This window comes from Engystomops pustulosus, chromosome 10 (genome assembly GCF_040894005.1).
Source record: "Engystomops pustulosus chromosome 10, aEngPut4.maternal, whole genome shotgun sequence".
In the NCBI taxonomy this organism is placed as follows: domain Eukaryota; kingdom Metazoa; phylum Chordata; class Amphibia; order Anura; family Leptodactylidae; genus Engystomops; species Engystomops pustulosus.
Window position 1 is genome coordinate 27306102 of NC_092420.1, and position 23234 is coordinate 27329335.

A 23234-nucleotide genomic window follows, 5' to 3' on the forward strand; every position below is an offset into this window, starting at 1 on the left:
CATCGGGGCCGCCGGATGGCGGGTATATAAGTTTGTTTTTTATTGACTCGTGTATAAGCTGAGGTGATGTTTTTCAGCACATTTTTTGAAACTTGGCGTATAAGTGTATATTTTTTCTTACACCTGCCTAGACCCCAGGTTTTTTTCCCAAATTTAACAAATTTTTTTTTTTTAATTCGGGCTGTATACAGTATATTTAACCTGCTAAATAGGGGTCTCTGAAAAGCAACTCCCATTTTAAAGTGAATTGCTACTCCCAGTGAAGGGGTCATCTGTGAAATATAAAATTTGAATTTAGTTATTCTGTAATGTAAAATCAGAATAAAAAAGGTTAGAAAAAGACATCAGTTCATCAAGTTAAACCTATACAGTACATAATACTGCATTTATCCACAAGAAGGAAAAAACCCTGCAAGGCTGATGACAATTGGCCTAAAGCAGGGAAAAATTCCGTTGTGACCCTAATATGGAGGTCAAAATATCTCCCTGGAGCAACAGAAACTATGAACAAAAAGTTTTATTTCCTTATGATGTGATATTATTGCTCTGTAGAAAGGCATTCCGGCCCCTCCTGAACATGTTCAAATTATCAGCCATTACAGCCCCCTGAGGCAGAGAGTTCCGTAGTCTCACTGCTCTTACAGTAAAGAACCTTTATCTATGTTGATGATAGAATCAATTGTCTCTCCTCTAGGCGTAAAGGATACCCCTGTCTTTGGCAGTGGTAGAACCTCCTCTCCTGTAGGTGTAGAGGATGCCCCGGTCTATGGTGATGGTAGAACCTCCTCTCCTGTAGGTGTAGAGGATGCCCCCTGTATATGGTGATGGTAGAATCGCCTCTCCTCTAGGTGTAGAGGATGTCCCCGGTCTATGGTGATGGTAGAACTGCCTCTCCTCTAGGTGTAGAGGATGCCCCCTGTCTATGGTGATGGTAGAACTGTCTCTCCTCTAGGTGTAGAGGATGCCCCCTGTCTATGGTGATGGTAGAACTGTCTCTCCTCTAGGTGTAGAGGATGACCCCTGTCCATGGTGATGGTAGAACTGCCTCTCCTCTAGGTGTAGAGGATGACCCTTGTCCATGGTGATGGTAGAACTGTCTCTCCTCTAGGTGTAGAGGATGCTTCCTGTCTATGGTGATGGTAGAACTGTCTCTCCTATAGGTTTAGAGGATGACCCCTGTCCATGGTGATGGTAGAACTGCCTCTCCTCTAGGTGTAGAGGATGCCCCCTTTTCATGACCACAGGCCCAGGTATTACCATTTAGTAATCTGTCATTGTATTCTAGTCCCCCCATTCCCCTAATAATCTTGGTTGCTCTCTTCTCTCATAAATCCATGCTGACGATGGGTTATAAGGTTGTGCACAGTGTGATACTCCAGGATAGCATCTCTAACAAACCCCTCAAATATTTCCCCACAACCGAAGTTAAACTCACAGGTCTATGGCTTCCAGGATCGCTTTTTGACCCTTTTTTAAATATTGGCACCACATTTGCTTTGCGCCAGTCCTGTGGAACAGAACCTTCAATGAACCTTCCAATACTAGAAATAATGGTCTGTCACGGTACATAACTCATGTAGTCTAAGCAGCTGGAGGATGGAGGTCAGAGACCACAATACAGGTTATGGAGGTCAGAGGCCACAATACTAGGGAGAATGAAGGTCAGTGGCCACAATATGGAACATCGAGATCAGAGACCATACTAAGAAGGATGGAGGTCAGTGGTCACAATACTAGGGAGGATAGAGGCCACAATACTAGGGAGGATGGAGGTCAGTGGCCACAATATGGAAGATGGAGGTCAGAGGCCACAGTACTAGGGAGGATGGAGGATAGAGGCCACAATACTAGGGAGGATGGAGGTCATTGGCCACAATACGGAAGATGGAGGTCAGAGACCACAATACTAGGGAGGATGGAGATTAGTGGCCACAATATGGAGGATGGTGGTTAGAGACCACAATATGGAGAATGGAGGTCAGAGGCCACACTACTAGGGAGGATGGAGGACAGAGGCCACAATACTAGGGAAGATGGAGGTCAGTGGCCACAATATGGAATATGGAGGTCAGGGACCACAATATGGAGGATGGAGGACAGAGGCTATACTATGAAAGACAAAGGCCACAATATTAGGGAGGATGTAGGTCAGAGGCCACAATATGGAGGTCAGGGGCCGTAATATGGAGGATGGAGGTCAGAGGCCACAATATGGAGGTCAGAGGCCAAAATATTAGGGAGGATGGAGGTCAGATGCCACAATATGGAGGATGGAGTTCAGAGGTCACAATATGGAGGTCAGAGGCCACAATATGAGGATAATGATGGGCTGGGGCCACAATATGTGGAGGAGGATGGAGGACAGGAGGCCACAATATGGAGGAGGAGGATGGAGGACAGGAGGCCACAGTATGAGGTACAGAAGAGGGGGGGTAGGAGTACAGAAAGTTCAGGCATTATACGTTTGGGGACAATAATAAAAGTGTGGCGATAAATATAAAGGAAGCAAATAATGAAAGAGATTGTACTGTATGTTGGTGAGTTGCATTATGGGATAATATATGGTCCATAGGGGGTTGGCCTTGGGAAGGGGCATTATACTATGTGGGGCCATTAACGACAATATTATACTAAGCTTGGGGGCGCGGTAATGGGCATGGTTTATGAAAAAGGGGAAAGGAGTTTTTGTCCCTCTTCTTTAGCCAAAAGTTGGGAGGTATTGTTATTATTATTATTATTATTAGGTGTGACCATATATATGACTTCCAGTTCCTCCATCTTGTTTGTGAGGCTTCTGGCATTGGTGTACATGCACTTTATATGGTTCCCCCTTTGGCTTCTATGAAATGAATGACTCCGCCCCTTTTTACAGCTTTTATTCATTATAGAACAGCTGTGAGCTGCACATCTGCCGCTCAGGTGTAGCCGGGCTGCAACCATAGCAGCCGCCAGTAGGGGGAGCTCTTCTATTACAGCTATAGAAATGTTTGCCATTATCACCCTATAGTCAGATACCATCCGCACAGAGCACATCGCGTAGCGCACAACATATTAGGTGTGTCCCTCTCCGGCCTCCATTGGCAGCTGACAGCTGCAGGTCATGTGACAGCAGTAGACCCGGAAGCGGCACAGTGTGCAGGCAGTGGATGTGTGACAGGATCTGCTATGAGACAGAAGCTGTGACTGCGCTCATACACACCGGTAATGAGTGGCGCCGCCTTGCGGTTGACATCGCTGCTGCTGGGCGTTAGGTCAGGGTGCGTGTTCTGTGCCCAGACATCTGCTGCCTGTGGCTGGGCTCATGATACTGTGTATAACCTTATTATAAGAACCGGTTAGGAGGGTCCTGAGTCTGGCACAGTGTTGTCAGGGCTCTGGTACGTGGCACAGGGGCTGGCACAGTCTGCTGTGCTGTTGTGTTATAGGGGCTCCCGGCTTGGCGCTCTGTTGTGGGGGCTCCCGGCTTGGCACTCTGTTGTGGGGGCACCCAGCTTGGCGCTCTGTTGTGGGGGCTCCCAGCTTGGCACTCTGTTGTGGGGGCTCCCGGCTTGGCGCTCTGTTGTGGGGGCTCCCGGCTTGGCGCTCTGTTGTGGGGGCTCCCGGCTTGGCACTCTGTTGTGGGGGCTCTCGGCTTGGCACTCTATTGTGGGGGCTCCCGGCTTGGCGCTCTATTGTGGGGGCTCCCGGCTTGGCGCTCTGTTGTGGGGGCTCCCGGCTTGGCGCTCTGTTGTGGGGGCTCCCGGCTTAGCGCTCTGTTGAGGGGGCTCCCGGCTTGGCGCTCTGTTGTGGGGGCTCCCGGCTTGGCGCTCTGTTGTGGGGGCTCCCGGCTTGGCGCTCTGTTGTGGGGGCTCCCGGCTTGGCGCTCTGTTGTGGGGGCTCCCGGCTTGGCGCTCTGTTGTGGGGGCTCCCGGCTTGGCGCTCTGTTGTGGGGGCTCCCGGCTTGGCGCTCTGTTGTGGGGGCTCCCGGCTTGGCGCTCTGTTGTGGGGGCTCCCGGCTTGGCGCTCTGTTGTGGGGGCTCCCGGCTTGGCGCTCTGTTGTGGGGGCTCCCGGCTTGGCGCTCTGTTGTGGGGGCTCCCGGCTTGGCGCTCTGTTGTGGGGGCTCCCGGCTTGGCGCTCTGTTGTGGGGGCTCCCGGCTTGGCGCTCTGTTGTGGGGGCTCCCGGCTTGGCGCTCTGTTGTGGGGGCTCCCGGCTTGGCGCTCTGTTGTGGGGGCTCCCGGCTTGGCGCTCTGTTGTGGGGGCTCCCGGCTTGGCGCTCTGTTGTGGGGGCGCCCGGCTTGGCGCTCTGTTGTGGGGGCGCCCGGCTTGGCGCTCTGTTGTGGGGGCGCCCGGCTTGGCGCTCTGTTGTGGGGGCTCCCGGCTTGGCGCTCTGTTGTGGGGGCTCCCGGCTTGGCGCTCTGTTGTGGGGGCTCCCGGCTTGGCGCTCTGTTGTGGGGGCTCCCGGCTTGGCGCTCTGTTGTGGGGGCTCCCGGCTTGGCGCTCTGTTGTGGGGGCTCCCGGCTTGGCGCTCTGTTGTGGGGGCTCCCGGCTTGGCGCTCTGTTGTGGGGGCTCCCGGCTTGGCGCTCTGTTGTGGGGGCTCCCGGCTTGGCGCTCTGTTGTGGGGGCTCCCGGCTTGGCGCTCTGTTGTGGGGGCTCCCGGCTTGGCGCTCTGTTGTGGGGGCTCCCGGCTTGGCGCTCTGTTGTGGGGGCTCCCGGCTTGGCGCTCTGTTGTGGGGGCTCCCGGCTTGGCGCTCCGTTGTGGGGGCTCCCGGCTTGGCGCTCTGTTGTGGGGGCTCCCGGCTTGGCGCTCCGTTGTGGGGGCTCCCGGCTTGGCGCTCTGTTGTGGGGGCTATTGCTTGGCGAGCTGTTGAGGGGGCTCCCTGGCTCGGCGCTCCGTTGTGGGGGCTCCCTGGCTCGGCGCTCCGTTGTGGGGGCTCCCTGGCTCGGCGCTCCGTTGTGGGGGCTCCCGGCTCGGCGCGCCGTTGTGGGGGGTCTTTAATCAGGATGAGGTGTGCAGGCTAGTTCAGTTGGGGGTCACAGTGCGCAGACATAAGCAGCAGGTCCGATGTATTGGTGATAAGGAATTCATGTAGATTTGCATGTGGATTTTGTAGCTGTTGTTTCATTAGTTAGTGCATGTCCTAATCTTTTACTATGGGCCTAGGGCCATGCCATGCCCATGTTTGTGGCTGCGGCAGAGTCTTTTTCTCCTGCCATCAGTGGGTAAATGGACCTCTCGTGACCTGCTGTTTGTGGCACATAATGTTGGTGTACACAAAATCTTTGATGAATTCAAAGCAAATTTCACATGTAACTGGTTTCGGATGTCACCCTGTGTATAAAAGTTTAATTGTTATCTGTTATCCAATATTTGATTATGTGAATGGACCCACAAGATCACATGCACAGGGGTCCTATTCTCACTTAATGATCGACCATCAGGTCAAGCATCTAATACTATGCGAGTATTAGACATTGTCAAGCACAACACATTGCTATCTCCGGCAGCCTTATAGATATTGGGAGTGTTAGAGATATCTGAGCACTGTGCTCCACAATATTCAACTCTCGCTGGCACGGTGGCACACCCTCGCAGACACATGCTTCACCTGCCGTTCCACTCTATAGTGAGAACGGAACCCACATTTTTGGGATCGATGGGGGTCCCAGAAGTCAGACCCCACACATCAAGATGTTATCCCCTATGCTATTGGTAGAACCCATTAAAAGATGTTCTTGTTGGCTTTCCTGGTACTGTATTGCACATCCACTGCAGTAACATCCACACATCAAAAATCCCCATGTCATATACTGTACTTCATATTTCACATCACAAAGCCTTTCTTACATTACACCACCCCCCCACCCCACCCCCGGGGGGAAGTGATTCCATTGCCACATATCCTATTGCACACAGAGCCAGTGTAGCATCACGTGCAGAGCTCAGATTTACTAACTGTGGGACAGAATAATAAAATAATCTAAAAAATCCCCGTCTTTGTGGCAATCAATAATATCAAACATGTAATTTCCTTATTAAACAGTTTTATTTAGTCATAGACATAAATAATACATTGATATAGTCATCATGTGAAACATTAATATTAACAAACTCTAACAAAGACTGCTTCATCCTATTTGTTAATATTGTAGTTTTTAATCATCCGATAAAACCAGGGACACTCATAGATCCTGGCCTCGTGACTGTGGTAATTTCCTTATATTTTTTATCCATGGTTTCCTTCCTTTTAAAATCCACTTTTATAATTGTGCTTGTGCCTGAAAGGGTGTTACCAGAGCCTCTCCATGCTGTAGATTCACAGGCTGTTACAGTGGGAAAGGAGCACTTCATCCTGCCACTGTGTGCTGAAACTTTGGGATGTGAGATTACATTGGGTAGAGGGATGTGCTGAAAGAGTAGGAGGGAGGGTGAGACACTGTAACATCCTGTGAAGCTGCAGCACACCGGCCTAGCCACATTGCCTGGTGATGGTAGATTTTCTTTGAGAGTGATGGGGGCGTCTGCTGTCCTGCAGGGAGCCTGGGTGATGCACAAAGTTTAGTTTTGGCTTAAGTGTCTCTTTAACATAAGCTTTGAATGTTACGTTCCCCTCTCTCTGAATTCAGAACAAGGAAACATTACATTTTTTATGTATTTTCGGCTAAATTCCCAACTCTGTCTCTCTGAAGTCTTTACTCGAGCTGCACCTTCTAGGAACTGTGAAGAATATCTTTTTGCATATTCATTTGTGATAATGAAATCCATTCTGTTATTCCCTGAAGAATATGTTTGTGGATCACACAGTTCTCCTTTGCATGAAGCAAACTTTGATTGTGGGGCTGAAGAGAATTTGGATTGGTAATTTCCTGTACTATGGCTGCCATTACACTAGGTGAAGCTGCGGTGGCGACTATTGTGTGGTCTGCGGACAAAAGACGAGTCGGCACAATGGGAAGATAACGAGTCATCTGTAAATAAATTATATATAATGACTTCTCCTTCTCTTCTAGATAAACGCTGCAGTCATTCATGGCATCCCAGAGTCCAGACACGGGTGACAAACCCAAGCTGCAGTTCGTCCCCTTCGCCAGTGCTCTAGATGCAGGATTTTGGCATCAGCTCACTCAAAAGAAACTGAATGAGTACCGGCTCGACGAATCGGCCAAACCCATCAAGGGTTATTATTATAATGGTAAGAGCTCCTATTCTTTAAAGGGAACCTGTCACCTGTCACCTGTCATCTACTAGCCCCCTTAGGCAGGTATGAAATGTATTTTCTAGAATTCTCTCTTTATTTGAAATCAACCGTTTAGCTGTAAAAAAAAATCTCCTCCCAAAGTCAGGCAAATATGACTCGTCTCATTGCATTTTCACATGAGATGAGTCAAGTTTAGTGGTTGCAGAGGCGGTGTCCTGATCTTAGGTTCCATAGCACCTAGAAACGTACTGCTGGTGTCATGTGAAAGATAAGAATCTCATCTTTCAGATCTACTAAACTGTAGGGGCAGATCTCAACCTTTTCATTGCACAGGTTGATTTCCGCATGATCCGCAGCAATAAATTACAGGTGGCTCATCTGCTTCCGCTGCAGATATTCTACCGTAATGTGGGTGTGAGATGTCATAAATCCCATACACTACACTGTTAGGGTATAAGCCCTCATGTACATGAACATATTCTTCTTGCGTGTGCTAGCCATTGCTTGCTCACATTCACATGTGTTTCTATGGGCTTGTACACACAGCTGAGGGTTTCACAGCCCCGTGTATGATCCTAGTGCCCCTGAGAAGAAACTTGGAGTAAGCCCCTTTATGTGAAATCTCATCTGTTTACCTATTTTAATGACCTATTCTACTTATTTGTCAGTGAAGAGACTTTTTTTTCCACGTTTCTGCTCTATTTTATGCCTGCAAACCTCCTTTACTTTCCCTAAGGACATACCCCTAAGTGTTGTAAGATGAAACTTGCTAATACGGTAACTAATGAAGTTCCTGGTGATCTGTTTGGCAGGTGATCCCGCTGGGCTTCCAACTCGGCTTACTCTAGAATTCAGTGCCTTTGACATGTAAGTTCAACAAATATACATATATTTGTCATTAATTATTTTCAGGACTCAAAAGGAAATCTACCATCAAAATCCATCCTGATAAACCAGGGACACTTACTCATAGATCCAGGCACCGTGACTGTGGTAATCTTCTTATATGTGTTATCCATGGCCTCCTTTCTACTAAAATCAATTTTTTTTTTGGGGGGGGGGGGGTGTACTAGAGCCCCTTTTTGTTCTTGCTTCACAGGCCATTACACTGTGCAAGAGCACTTCCCTTAGGGAGGGGTGGAGTGTCGAGGGATTAGGGGGAGGGGAAAACATGCTCCTACTAATGAGCCTAAAGGTCTCCTGGGGGACATTACTAGAGTCCCTCACTGCTCTAAAATCATAGGATATTACACCGTCTCCCCTCCCTCTGCTTCCTCAGCACTTCCCCCTCCCTCAGTCTTATGTAATCTCAATACATGAGGTGAAGTTTTAGAACACAGTGGGGGGTGGGAAGTGCTTCTGAAATGTCAGGTGTAAAGCTACAGCACTGAGGAGCTCTGGTTACACCTCCACCTTTATGCTCATTAGCATAATTTTAAAAGTAGATTTTAGAAGGAAGGAGGCCATGGATGACAAATATAAGAAGATTACCAAAGTCACAGTGCCTGGATCTATGAGTAAGTGTCCCTGGTTTATAATGGTAGATTTCCTTTAATTAATGTTATTGATGGTCAATACTAAGGAAAAACAATTCATACCAGAGCTGTTTGTGTCCCCCGGGCCAATCGTAGCCCTGATAATTGCTACGGGCGTCAACTTACTAGAGGGGCGCCGCCGAACCTGTATGGGAACGTTGGGTTCACTCCTCTCTAGTGAGAACATATGCAGAGCGGTCATGTCTTCTGCATCTGAAAACCTCACCCTGTGGACGCTCCTTTAGGTAAAGGGGTATATGAGACGGTGACTGGGGAAATAACAGGGGAAGTCTATAAACTTTGTGCTGGTTACTCACGTGAAATAGTTGGTAAATGATATGTTTTTTTTATGTAGAATTAGAAGTGTTTTTCAGCTTTTTTATAGTCATCCCTAAACATTTCAGATCAGTTGGGGGGCCGCAATGCCGGACCCACACTGACCTGTGTCGGAGCTCCTTACAGGGCAGTGGTTAACATCAGAAGTGACGGCAAATGGGCCGCCGTGTCCTGGGCCGCCGTGTCCTGGGCCGCCGTGTCCTGGGCCGTCATGTCCTGGGCCGCGTCCATTTGTGAAGAGGTCATCCCTGTTCACCTCATATGGACAGAACGACAATGCTGATGCTTCCATTGTCCTGTAATGAGATATTAGATATGTAGCTTTCCTTTTTCCTTTGAATTATGTCAAAGATTCATCATCTCCCTAGACAACCTTCTCCAATGCCATTATAACATGCCTCCATTGTATTGTCAGGAGCGCCCCCACCCCCGCACGCTGTTGTCCGGCGCTTGGCTCTTTATACAACACAAACACTTTGGATTCCTTCAAGAAGTTTGACAAGAAAGCCTTATTGGATCAGGCGGCTAATGAGGTAAGATGCATTTCTGTACTGCGATCCGCCTTGTGTAAGTGGCTGTATCTGTCCTACATACAGGACCCCCTCCCTCATCGACATTCTGCTCTATTCATGTTGAAGTGCATTGTGGGAAGGCAAAAGAAAAGGCTAGTAAATTTAGAACTCGACTTTTGTATTTCATAAATCTAGTAGTCTATTCACGGAGTCTGTGACATCACTGTGTGTGTTATCCATTTGCTATGATGCTGTATTCACCATCTTTGTGTTGTAGCAGCGATCACATCCGAATATTTATTATAACTATTCAGTGACATCACTGTGTGCAGCAATTATTACTTGTCTTCAATTTGTGAGCTGTCTGTATGATTCCTGTGCTGTGACATCGCTGTGTCTATGATTCCTGTGCTGTGACATCGCTGTGTGTATGATTCCTGTGCCGTGACATCGCTGTGTGTATGATTCCTGTGCCGTGACATCGCTGTGTGTATGATTCCCGTGCCGTGACATCGCTGTGTGTATGATTCCCGTGCCGTGACATTGCTGTGTGTATGATTCCCGTGCCGTGACATCGCTGTGTGTATGATTCCCGTGCCGTGACATTGCTGTGTGTATGATTCCCGTGCCGTGACATCGCTGTGTGTATGATTCCCGTGCCGTGACATCGCTGTGTGTATGATTCCTGTGCCGTGACATCGCTGTGTGTATGATTCCCGTGCCGTGACATCGCTGTGTCTATGATTCCCGTGCCGTGACATCGCTGTGTCTATGATTCCCGTGCCGTGACATCGCTGTGTCTATGATTCCCGTGCCGTGACATCGCTGTGTCTATGATTCCCGTGCCGTGACATCGCTGTGTCTATGATTCCCGTGCCGTGACATCGCTGTGTCTATGATTCCCGTGCCGTGACGTACCTTCTTATACACTGGTGTCTACCTGTCCATTTTTTACTCCAATGACTTCTATCGTATATAATTATTTGGGGTCTAGGACTCTGTACTGACATTAATACTATAGGTTATTTGTTCTATAGCCTAAATGTCCCACCCTTTGATTTTGGGATACCTGTGGGCTTAGTTTTATACTGAATTTACTACTTTCTGGGAGTGTGATTTTCCTTTTTTTTTAATTCCTATTACTAACTGCCTGTATAATTCCTGTTCTAAGACATCACTGTGTGTATTATCTCTGTACTGTGACATCACTGTGTGTATTATCTCTGTACTCTGACATCACTGTGTGTATGACCCCTGTACTCTGACATCACTGTGTGTATTATCCCTGTACTGTGACATCACTGTGTGTATTATCCCTGTACTGTGACATCACTGTGTGTATTATCCCTGTACTGTGACATCACTGTGTGTATTATCCCTGTACTGTGACATCACTGTGTGTATTATCTCTGTACTGTGACATCACTGTGTGTATTATCTCTGTACTGTGACATCACTGTGTGTATTATCCCTGTACTGTGACATCACTGTGTGTATTATCCCTGTAGTGTGACATCACTGTGTGTATTATCCCTGTACTGTGACATCACTGTGTGTATTATCCCTGTACTGTGACATCACTGTGTGTATTATTCCCTGTGCTGTGACCTCCCTGTGTGCACTATCCCCTGTACTGTGACATCACTGTGTGTATTATCCATGTACTGTGACATCACTGTGTGTATTATCTCTGTACTGTGACATCACTGTGTGTATTATCTCTGTACTGTGACATCACTGTGTGTATTATCCCCTGTACTGTGACATCACTGTGTGTATTATCCCCTGTACTGTGACATCACTGTGTGTATTCTCTGTACTGTGACATCACTGTGTGTATTATCCATGTACTGTGACATCACTGTGTGTATTATCTCTGTACTGTGACATCACTGTGTGTATTATCCCCTGTACTGTGACATCACTGTGTGTATTATCCCCTGTACTGTGACATCACTGTGTGTATTATCCCCTGTACTGTGACATCACTGTGTGTATTATCCCTGTACTGTGACATCACTGTGTGTATTATCCCTGTACTGTGACATCACTGTGTGTATTATCCCTGTACTGTGACATCACTGTGTGTATTATCCCAGTAGTGTGACATCACTGTGTGTATTATCCCTGTACTGTGACCTCCCTGTGTGTATTATTCCCTGTGCTGTGACCTCCCTGTGTGCACTATCCCCTGTACTGTGACATCACTGTGTGTATTATCTCTGTACTGTGACATCACTGTGTGTATTATCCCTGTACTGTGACATCACTGTGTGTATTATCCCCTGTACTGTGACATCACTGTGTGTATTATCTCTGTAGTGTGACATCACTGTGTGTATTATCCCCTGTACTGTGACATCACTGTGTGTATTATCTCTGTACTGTGACATCACTGTGTGTATTATCTCTGTACTGTGACATCACTGTGTGTATTATCTCTGTACTGTGTCATCATTCTGTTTTGACATGGAGATACCTATGTTCATTATACATATAAAGGGGGTAGTATGTGCCCTCATAATCTTATTTTGTGCCTCCAAGTAAGTGCCAAACATTTTTTGCATTCTCTGAAGTAAACTAGAGCAACTTATAAGAGGCTATACGGTACTTTGGGGGCATAAATATATAATATAATGCAGTTCAAAATGAGACCTGGTTCCTTAGGTGTATGGGGCGCTGTTACCAGCTTTTTATCATGGCCAAGAGAAAATCACATGACTCCTTTCAGAGGTCATAGGTCAGCCATCGTGTAATACTGTGTGATGTGTAGCTCCCTACACAATGGCATTTTGATGTTACATCTATTGTAGCAATTGTAACCCTGCAGTCTGTCTTCCTCTATCTAGATGGATTCACAAAACATTTCAAGAGATTTCAAGTACAGAAACAAAACATTTTATTTCCATGAGATTTACTGCATTACATCTTTACTTGCATTTTAGAATTTAGCAAAAAAAACATTCACTATTTAATCTGTGGGAAAACCTAAATTCCATTAAATCTAGATGTTGCGTAGATTACCGTATATACTGGAGTATAAGCCGAGGCCCCTAATTTTACCTCAAAAACCTGGGAAAACCTATTGACTCGAGTATAAGCTGAGGGCGGGAAATGCATTGGTCACAGCCTCCCCAGTATATAGCCTGCCGGACCCTGCCCCATAGTATATAACCTGCACCTGCCCCCCAGTATACAGCCTGCCAGCCCATATCCCCTAGTATATAGCCTGCCCCAGTATATAGCCAGCAGCGGGGGAAGCCAGAAAGGTGAGTTTTGATATTTTCTTTTTACTCGAGTATAAGCCAAGTTTGGGGTTTCAGCAAATTTGTTTTGTGCTGAAAAACTAGGCTTATATTCGAGTATATATGGTAATTGTCTTTTTTTTTCTTCCTTTCTGCAGTCTCTTTAAAACTCCACTAACGTTCCCCTCTTTGTTCTGCAGATTTGGGAAGCAATTAAATCTGGCGCGGCTCTCGAGAACCCTGTCCTCCTGAATAAATTTTTGCTGCTGACATTTGCAGTGAGTCTTATGTGTCGCTTTTCCTTTTATTGAGTCTTTCAGTCTGTATAATGCTCTCTTGTTCTACTCATTTGCATGCTGTGAATTATATGCAAATTTCTCATTGTCTCTTAAGAAATACTTATAAAAAGTTTTAATGAAGGAAAAGTGCAGTTCAAGGCAGTGTAACCCCTCCCCAAAAGTTATAATCTGCTGGACACGTATTGTAGAGAAATGCAATGTGATTTTAAAAACTGGGCCGTGGGGTCAAACTTCAGACTCCACCGAAATGTTCTCCCACCCCACAGCCCTTTTTTTTCCCCTGGTCAGTCTAGCAGTTCTATAGCGAGTGCCTTTTTCCAATGATTTGTAGCAGAGGAGCTTCACTAGTGAGCATGTACATAAAGTGCAGCACACATTAATCTCAACTAGACACCTAGATGAGGCCTATCAAGCATTGAGTTACAGACCGTACCCCTAGCATCCAAAAACTGCTTCCAGTATTCTTGTCTACTCTGTGGTCTCCCCATTAGTATCGTTCGGGGACTCCAGCATTATTTTTGTCTGCTCTGAGGTTATTATTATTTGCTTTGAATGCAGTATTTGGTTTCTGTGGTGGTATTTTTTGCTGTTTTGCGGTGTTTATAATCCTTGGTATGGCATTTTGTGCTGTACTGTGAATGTTAGTGCATCTCGGGTGCTGGTTACTGATGAGGCCCCTTCAATTTGAGCATTATGACATTGCGGGCCTCTGACTAATAAACGTTGTTCACCCCTGGCTTAAATCCTTAGATCAGACATACAACATACATTAAAAGAAAATTTCAGAATTTCCCCAAATTATTAGGAAAAAATATTTGGCACATGCTGCATTGATCAAAGTGCACCAATTCTATCATAAAATGGTCTGACTCCAAATGTATTTATCACAACTCCAACTCCACCAAAATGGTCACAAAACTCCACAGCCCCACAATTCTGTTCTCAGTACTCCTTTTCTAAGAAATTTCTATTTGTATCCATATGCTAATGAGGTTCTAATTCTTCATGTATATAGCGCCTACAGATTACGCAGTGCTGCACAAAGCATGTCAAATTTTGGTCCCTGTCCCCATGGCACTCACAATCTAATCAACCTAACAGTTTGTTTTGGAGTGTGGGAGGAAACCGGAGTAACCAGAGGAAACCCACGCAAACACAAAGAGAACATACAAACTCTTTGCAGATGTTGACCTGGGTGGGACTAGAACCCAGGACTCCAGCGCTGCAAGGCAGAAGTGCTACCCACTCAGCCACCGTGCCGCCTCTATATAAATAAAGATTATTATTATGCGTATATATAACAGATCGCACCCTGAGATGTTGGGTTTCAATGGGCCCATGTGTACAATTGGGTTTTTAACGGATCCATGTAAAGTCCTTTCGTACTTGTGGATCTGTTTATAGGTAACGCAATCGTGTGACCCTCCAAGAGGTTGGGACAAGCTAATGACATAATTTGTCAGCCTCCTGGGTTCCTTTATGCCGATCTGGAACGGATGGCAAACTGATTGCGGATTTGTTGTTTGCAGACACTGATATGTCACAATCCTGTGCCTGCAGCCTAAACATGTATAAAGATGACCCCTCCATAGACGTCGTATTGTATCACCCGCAGATTGCCCTCTAATATCTCTCGCTGTATTATATCCCACCCACACGGCAAGAACGGTGCCATCAGTTCTGCAGTATTTTTAATATTTTTATACCCTGGGATGCGGTCACCGGCACACACCTCTTTTAATTATCTGAGATTTCTTTAATAAACTTTGTGAAAAGATTGATATCGCCTTATTTTATTCATCTGCAGTTTCATTGTCCCAGAAAAGCGAAGGCGCTCCGTATAATTGAATGATCTCGCTCGCAACGAATTTGTCTTTTTTAATTTTATGCAGATCACAAAACGCAGCGTTTCCCTCCTCTAATATATTCCGCCTGTTATTTTCTAGATTCAATTTTGACATTTTTAATATGCTGAATGCGGAGGCTCCTCGGAGCGCGGGCTCTTGTATTCCATAAAGGTTATTCCCTGACAAATCTCTTCATAAGCGTCTGATATTAATCTCCCTTTAGGTTTATTCGTGGCTCGCCACCTTTTGAAGGTTCATATCAGTTTGACGCATGAAAATATGGGTCAACAAAAGGCTTTTCATAGAATATTGAATAAAAACGTTTTTATTACCAAAACAACATGGTACCGGAGTCTTGGTGCGCTGATTCAAGATGGATGCCACCGATTGAGCCGGCATACAGAAAAGGTTATGGAGCGCGCTGGGCTGATATATTAGCGGCTGGGTTACGCCGGGTAAATACATGTCATGTGTTTACTAGAAAGCTGCTAGTGTGATAGTAAACTATGTATTGTAAGGAAGAATCAAGAATGGATCAAATTTGGGCACATTTACCTACCTGGTCTCGCGGAGTTCATGAAAGTGCATTGTCCGATGATCATGCACTCTGCCGCGATTCACTAAGATCGTGCGCCCGATATCCTGAATCTGTCACTTCCCCGCTCAGGTCCGCCGGAGTTAACCTTCTTCTTCCTGGTGCATGTAAGTGCATTGTCTTGCGACAATTTGAAAGTTAAATCCTGCGCTCAGTCGGATTGTCTGAAGGCACGCCCCCCCCCCCCCCAAGTTGTGTCGCATGAAAGCCAGCGCAGCCGCGCCAAAATCCGCACACTATCCCAGCGCAAATCCCTGTTAAATATATCTGTCAAAGCTGCGCAAATCCCGAAAACCGTGCACGAAAATGCGGTCTGTGACCCTTGGTAAATAAGGCCCATTGTGTTTTCCCACTTGAGTTACTTATTGTACCCTATCGTAAATGGGGAAGGTTTGAGGTATGACTACAGGGACCCCAAGCCATTTCAAGAACCCTAAATCCCCTATGTAATTACCCTGTTATCTTTTTATTGGACTGACAGATAGTGGGGAACAGCAATCCATCAGTTCCCGAGAATTGAATGGTCACACATGTACACTACCACTTCATTCACCCAGGGGACTTGAGGACCCCAGTTCCTGGTGTTGATGGGGTTCCCAGCAGCTGGTGGTATTCTTGTAATTTTAAAGCAGGTTTCCAGCTTTGGGATATTTTTAGGAGTATCCAGAGAAAAAATGGCGCTACAATCGGGTGCGCTTGTAACCCAGAAATTTTGCTTACCAACACACGGTTTGGTGTAAAAGCTAATTAATATTTATTACAAATGATTAAAAATGGGATTTCAAACATTGGTTATGCGTTTCGGGGTGTCCCTTCATCAGACCAATACACTCTCAGGTAGCTCCCAGGTGCAGTGAGGAGCTACCTGAGAGTGTATTGGTCTGATGAAGGGACACCCCGAAATGCGTAACCAATGTTTGAAATCCCATTTTTAATCATTTGTAATAAATATTAATTAGCTTTTACACCAAACCGTGTGTTGGTAAGCAAAATTTCTGGGTTACAAGCGCACCCGATTGTAGCGCCATTTTTTCTGTGGATACTCCTTTTTGCTGACGGTTCCTTTGGATACCGGTTCTGGTGTGCTCATGGGAAGCTGCTGAGGTAACCCCACGAAGGACCCATCTCCAAGGGTAAACAAGACCCTCATACTTATATCTGCTATTGGCCAAGTGGCCACCAGGTGAGCATCTCCTATTACTTACCTGCATACAAACCTCCCAAACGTTATCACACGAGGCGCCGTCCTCTTTGGTTGTCTTTTTTGTTTTTTCTCTCTCTTGGGATATTTTTGACCTATGCATAGTACAGCTGACCAATATTAAATCATTAGGGTTGTTACTGTTAAGGAGGTCGCACTGGTTTCGGACGCCATCTTGACTACTGTCCGCCATCTTAGATACAGCGGCCACCTTGGGGGGGGGGGGTATGCTTCCCTTTTAGAAGCTACAGAGTTAAATGTTTTAATTCAGCTATTTTTCTCATTTAAACTGTTATTTGCCTTTTCACAATATCCTTGGCATTTCTTAGCGTCCTTCGGGCCTCTGTATTCTTGTTATTTATTTTGGTTATGAAGAAGCTTCTAGGAGCCATTGTGTAGATAAGCATGGCTGTAAACAAGGCCTAGTCATTTTTCCCAGAATGTGCTGATGTCCAATAGCTTTGCAGTATACTATTCACGCCCTTTGATGACTTTTATGTCTGATATATATTATGCATTTTGATGATTAAAGGGTAGAAGATCTTGACTAAGAGATTGACGTATGTCTTGGTCTTTATGTTCAATCATGGGTTAATTAGGACTCACCTTACAAAAGTCAAGAGGGCTGTTGGGGCCCTGCATAAAAATCCCTAACAGTATCAACTTGAAATAGAGGCAGAACTCCAGGTGTAGTCTTTAGAAAGTGCAGCTCGGCCCTCAAGTGAGTAGGAGCACAGCTAGATGGGTCATCAGTATCCTAAAGATGAAAAACCACTTTAAAGGGGGTGTATAACGTTAACATTTTATCACCTATTCATATGATAATAATTCCTTTATTTATATAGCGCACACAGATTACGCAGCGCTGCACAGAGCTTGCCAAATCAGTCCCTCTCCCCATGGGGCTCACAATCTAATCAACCTACCTGTATGTTTTGGAGTGTGGGAGGAAACCAGAGGACCCGGAGGAAACCCACACAAACACGGAGAGAACATACAAACTCTTTGCAGATGTTGATCCTGGGACTTGAATCCAGGATCTCAGAGCTGCAAGGCTGTAGTGCCAGCCATTAGGCCACCGTGCTGCTAAAACTCTCAGACCAATATGTTGGTTAGGGAATGATTTGGAGTTAAGGTCCATCTCAGCCCAAGGGCAAATACATGATGAGGGATAACAATCGGATCAGTTGGGATCCCTGACAATCACGGGAACAGACCCAATGATTCGTGCAGCAGGGGTCCCATTAATAGACGGAGCGCCAGGTTGAGCATGTGACCTGCCGCTCCATTTAATTGTAAGGAAGTGTAGGAACATCCTATACTATGAATGGAGCAGCAGGACATATGCCCAACCTGCTCCACCCACTAGAGAATAGGAACCCTGTTCTCCAGATTGCCGTGGGTCCACTCACATGATCGTGGGGGACCCAGCAGTCAGACCCTCATCGATCAGATTATTCCCGAGCAATTTAAGATTTTCTCACATCATAATTTTTTTATTCAGAATATTACATCAAACGTTAGATGTTACCACAATAACAATAATAATAACAATAATAATACCAACAAATTCTGTACTGCTGGGAATCATAGGGGGCATATACAAGTATAATATTACATTACAGAGTACAAACAGTCAAATGGAACAATTTGTAAGGGTCCTGATCACAAGAGCTTACAGTCTATGAGGAGCTTACAGTCTACCATTAAAAAAACACACCTATTCCCATAAAAAGTGAGCTACATCATTGGAAAAGTTAAAAATCTATGGCTCTTAGAATGTTTGTGGGCTTTTCATCCTAATATTTTCAGATATGAAAAATGGATTTTTAGCTTTTGGATATAAATGATAACTTTCACATTGATAACGAGCAAGCAGAGATCTTGATTTGCTGAGCAATTTTTATTCTCCTGTGATTTATAAACCAAATAAATTCTCATGAGTTCGGACAGCGTCATTGAAAATGTTCTTCCGTTTCCTGTAGGATTTAAAGAAGTACCATTTCTATTATTGGTTTTGTTTTCCCGCTTTGTGCCTTTCGGATGGGATAGAACTGATTAAGCCTCCGGTATCTCTTGGTGAAAAGTTCTCCAAAACTCAGGTGAGCTGCGCCAGAATAATGTAATGTATGTGAGCTACAAATGTGATAGGTGATTCAATTGATCTACAAAAAATGATAGTACAGTCAAATGTATTATTTTATAGTCAAAAGTTTATTTTGTATCTTTTTTAGAGAAATATTCATCTTTCTTTATTTATTGGACTCCTTTCTCCCTCTGCCTAGATGGAGGTCTCAGATGATTAAGCTTGTAACTTACTCATTGCTCTTTTTATAGTTGGGAGTCCAGTGGGCGGTGTCACTCCAGAGATGGACACCTGAGTGTGCATGCAAAATGCTTTAAAGGGGTCGCCCACTTTCAGCACGTAATTTATATGATTTAACGTTATAAAATTTACCAATATACTTTCTGTATCACTTCCTCACTGCTTGCTGTCATTCTACAAGAAGTTTCATTACTTCCTGTGGATAGAAACCGATCCCTGGTCATGTGATGTCACACAGCTGTCATTACATAACACAGCTCTAGTTTACTCTGTGATATAACGAGCCGTGCACCTGTGTAACATCACATGACCAGGGATATAACGAGCCGTGCGCCCGTGTGACATCACATGGCCAGGGATATAACGAGCCGTGTGCCCGTGTGACATCACATGACCAAGGATATAACGAGCCGTGCGCCCGTGTGACATCACATGACCAGGGATATAACGAGCCGTGCGCCCGTGTGACATCACATGACCAGGGATATATAACTAGCTGTGCGCCCGTGTAACATCACATGACCAGGGATATATATCGAGCCGTGCGCCCGTGTGACATCACATGACCAGGGATATAACGAGCCGTGCGCCTGTGTGACATCACATGACCATGGATGTCTTTTATCCACAGGATGTGAACATAGAAGCTTGCTATAGAATGACAGCAAGCAGAGGTCTAGTAAACCATGAGGAATTGATACAGAACGTATATTGGAAAATTATATAATTTTTTATTAAATAAACAATAACAATTATTTGCGGAGAATGGACAACCCCTTTAAGTCAATGATAATAAATGGCCACTGGACTCCTAAGGTCAGAATAAACTGATCCCAATAAGTAAGTTACAAGCTTACTTACTATAAAGAGGAGGAGGAGGTGTTGCTTAGCTCCTCCTGCTCTATATCCTACTTTAGAGGGGGTTTAGAGCTCACAATCTGATTTATGATGCATTAAAGGACGTCTTCCATCGGTTTTACTGACGGTAGTCGTGTCCTCCTATGAAGTTCCTGGGGTACGATGTTCCTCGGGACTTCTTTTATTATAACTGTATATGCCGCAGTTGCACTGCCTACATCTCCAGAGCGCCTTGTGTTATAATTTATTCACTCCACCCGTTCTAATACCAGACCCGCCCATCACCTGTTCTATGCGCTGTGAACGGGCGGGACCAGACGGGACTGAGGATAGATGTGTTTTAAAGAAATGTATTGTATATCTGATGTCATCAAACTTTTTGTGTTCCTCTTCCAGGTGATAGAATTTCAGAAAGCCTATGACAGCTTCTGTCAGGCTGAAGGAGGCGCTCCCCATCCCTACTTCCTAATCGGTCATTCGGGAGATTCTTTTTCTATGGCTCCTTTGCAGAAATTCCAGGAATTCTATACAGAGAAGGACAAGGTAAATACTTGATTTTCTATAAATTAAATAAGTATTGCTAAACCTTAAATAGGAATTATTAAATGTACATGAATTTAGAAATACAGGTGATCCCCTACTTAAGAACACCCGACTTACAGACGACCCCTAGTTACAAACGGACTTTTGGATGTTGGAGATTTACTCTACTTTAGCCCTAGGCTACAATGATCAGCTATAACAGTTATTAAAGGTGTCTGCAATTAAGTTTTATTGTAAATCCTGGTTCTTATGACAACCCAATATTTTTAAAATACAATTGTCACATAGACCAAAAATATTACAATGATAAAGTAAACAGTTCCAACTTACATACAAATTCAACTTAAGAACAAACCTCCAGAACCTATCTGCCTGTAGTTAGAACAGCGCTATGGTATTGCCTTAGTCCTCCCTAGTTGTAGACACTGCGTAAGATTTATCAAAATTGTCCCAAACTAAGAAGTTGCAAAGATAACGGATAGAGGGAAATTTATTAGGACTCTTCTGGCGTACAAGTCCTGCAATAATTGCAGTTGCTAGCGAACTGCCAGTAATTAAGATTATTTGCCCATTCACACCATCTCCACGCGGCTAAAGGCGGAGAGGGCTGGCGCAATTGGCGTCCATTCAAGCTTAATAGCTGCAATTCTGCGCCAGCAAATATACGCTGTGCAGCTAGCGAGGACTTTGTTCCCCAGATTTGTGAAAGTGTCTGATGCTACCTCCTAGAATTGGGTGCACAAGAGTCAAGTTAGACATTTTTTTGGTGCAAGCAGGCAAATTTTGTCGCAAACAGATTGATAAATCCTGACCATTGTGTCGCACACTCTATTTGGGGATTTTACTGATCATTTATTACAGTGTGCCACTGGCACATTGCAACAAATGATCAAAAACTGCCTCAGGTCTTACAAAGACCCAAGGCTTTCATCGCAACAGATCATCGCTCCCTGATGACTTCACGGGGAGTGACGATCAAAGGATTAACACTCGATCGGGGTTGTTAGCGTTGGGTGCTGCAATACGTTGCAAACATCCACCTTGTATGGAGAGGCTGAGCCCTTGAGCCCTTTCCATACACCCACAGCATACGTCACACCACTGTAAGGGGTTAAAGGAGAGCAGAACAGTACTGCTAATGTTGACCTGGACATTTGGGTACCAATGACCCTGTGTTATGAAAGGGTTAGTGATTATTCATGTGTGTGCTGAACCTAAAAGCATTCATGTCCCTTTTTCCCCATAGGTTACACTTGGAGTCTATGACCCATGCACTTTAGCCCAATATCCAGGATGGCCTCTAAGAAATGTGTTGGTGCTGGCGGCTTTGCACTGGTACTGTATCTCCATTATTCTAATGCCTCATTGTACTGGGTTCTTTCAATGCTACTGGGTATCAGAACACGGGTGGTCACTGGTTTGGAGATAATTAGCTTTATTAATTGACCCTGAAGAAAGCAACTAACACCAACAATTTGCCCAATTCCAGCAAATATAAATTGTTTGTATAATGAAAAGTTATACGTTTCACTTTTTTTTCTGTATAAGATCTCTTAGGCTTCATAGATCTCTGCTTTTCTGAAATTCACAGACAAAAATCAGTCCGCGGCTATGTGATGGATACAAGGGTGCACGGCTCATTACAAGACACTGCTCTGAAACCTGTGCTGTCCGCTGTGTCCATCACAGAACGTGGCCCTTAGTGGTTTTTATCCACAGTGAGTAAACTAATGTCTGACGCCGAGCCACGGCCTAAAAGGCAGCGAGGAACTGTAACAAATATAATGCAGTGACTGCCCTGTAGTCGGTCATAGAGATGTCATAAATCTAATTACAATAATCAATTTCTGAGACAATTCTGTACAAGGATTATAGAGTTAGGAGCCATTAGACAACGACTCAGTTGATCACATTCAGGTTGAGATCACATTGAGGTCTTCCAGCCTCCAGCAGTTATAGTCGGGTCGGCTTATACTCGAGTATATACGGTAGGTCTGTGTTGTTCATACAGAGGCACAATGACTGGAGTATGGACTTGTCACTGTGTCATTCACATAGGGGCTCATTTACTAAAGGGTCCGCGGACCTAATTTTGGTCCGTGTTTTCCGTGTTGCGCTGCATTTAACAGGGGCTTTTGGTGCACCCGATGGGATTTTGGTGCAATCGCGCTGACTTTCACGCGATTCAAATCGGGGGCATGGCCATCGGACAACCGGACGGATTCGGACAACGCGCGGGATTTAAAATTCAAATTGTGTCGCAAGACATGCACTCACATACACCGGGAAGAAGAAGGTGGACTCCGGCGGACCTCAGCGGGGGAAGCAACACATGCTGGAAATTGGACGCACGATCTTAGTGAATCACTGCAGATCCAAATCCTCGTCGGTAAACGCACCTCGGGGATCGCGATGGGACGGGTAAGTAAATGTGTCCCATAGTGTAGGACAGTCCTGTATTGACTAGACACAACTGGCCATATTGTGACACCACCACCATCAATGGCAGCTGAAGCATAGATCTCTCCTAGACGTCTCCAACATTGTTGGCCGCCATTGTGTATTGACTTTCATCAGTGAGAAGCACTAAGGTCCATTGGTCCTTTGTCCTGCGTACATTCTCCCTGGCCCATGCAAGACTATGATGTCTGTGCCAAGAGGTGTGGTCAGGTAGTGTACCACTTAAACCACGCTTTTATAAATGGTTTCAAATGGTTTGATGTAACACTTGGGTGCAAAAAGTGGTCCTCACTGTGAGA

General features: G+C 45.3%; 1 protein-coding gene across 6 annotated transcripts in view; it reads left to right on the plus strand.

Annotated features, from left to right (window-relative positions):
* Positions 1-2931: 2931 nt before the first annotated feature.
* Positions 2932-23234, plus strand: part of ATG7 (autophagy related 7) — a 151934-nt gene continuing 131631 nt past the window's right edge. For 2 of the 6 annotated variants that reach the window (XM_072129023.1, XM_072129028.1), the window contains exons 1-8: positions 3062-3201; positions 6991-7172; positions 7991-8045; positions 9465-9582; positions 13007-13084; positions 18734-18850; positions 20329-20475; positions 21722-21810. In XM_072129023.1, the coding sequence (XP_071985124.1) occupies positions 7010-7172; positions 7991-8045; positions 9465-9582; positions 13007-13084; positions 18734-18850; positions 20329-20475; positions 21722-21810 (767 nt within the window). In that variant the 5' untranslated portion in view covers positions 3062-3201; positions 6991-7009. The other 4 variants (XM_072129026.1, XM_072129024.1, XM_072129025.1 and 1 more) reach the window with 4 other exon arrangements.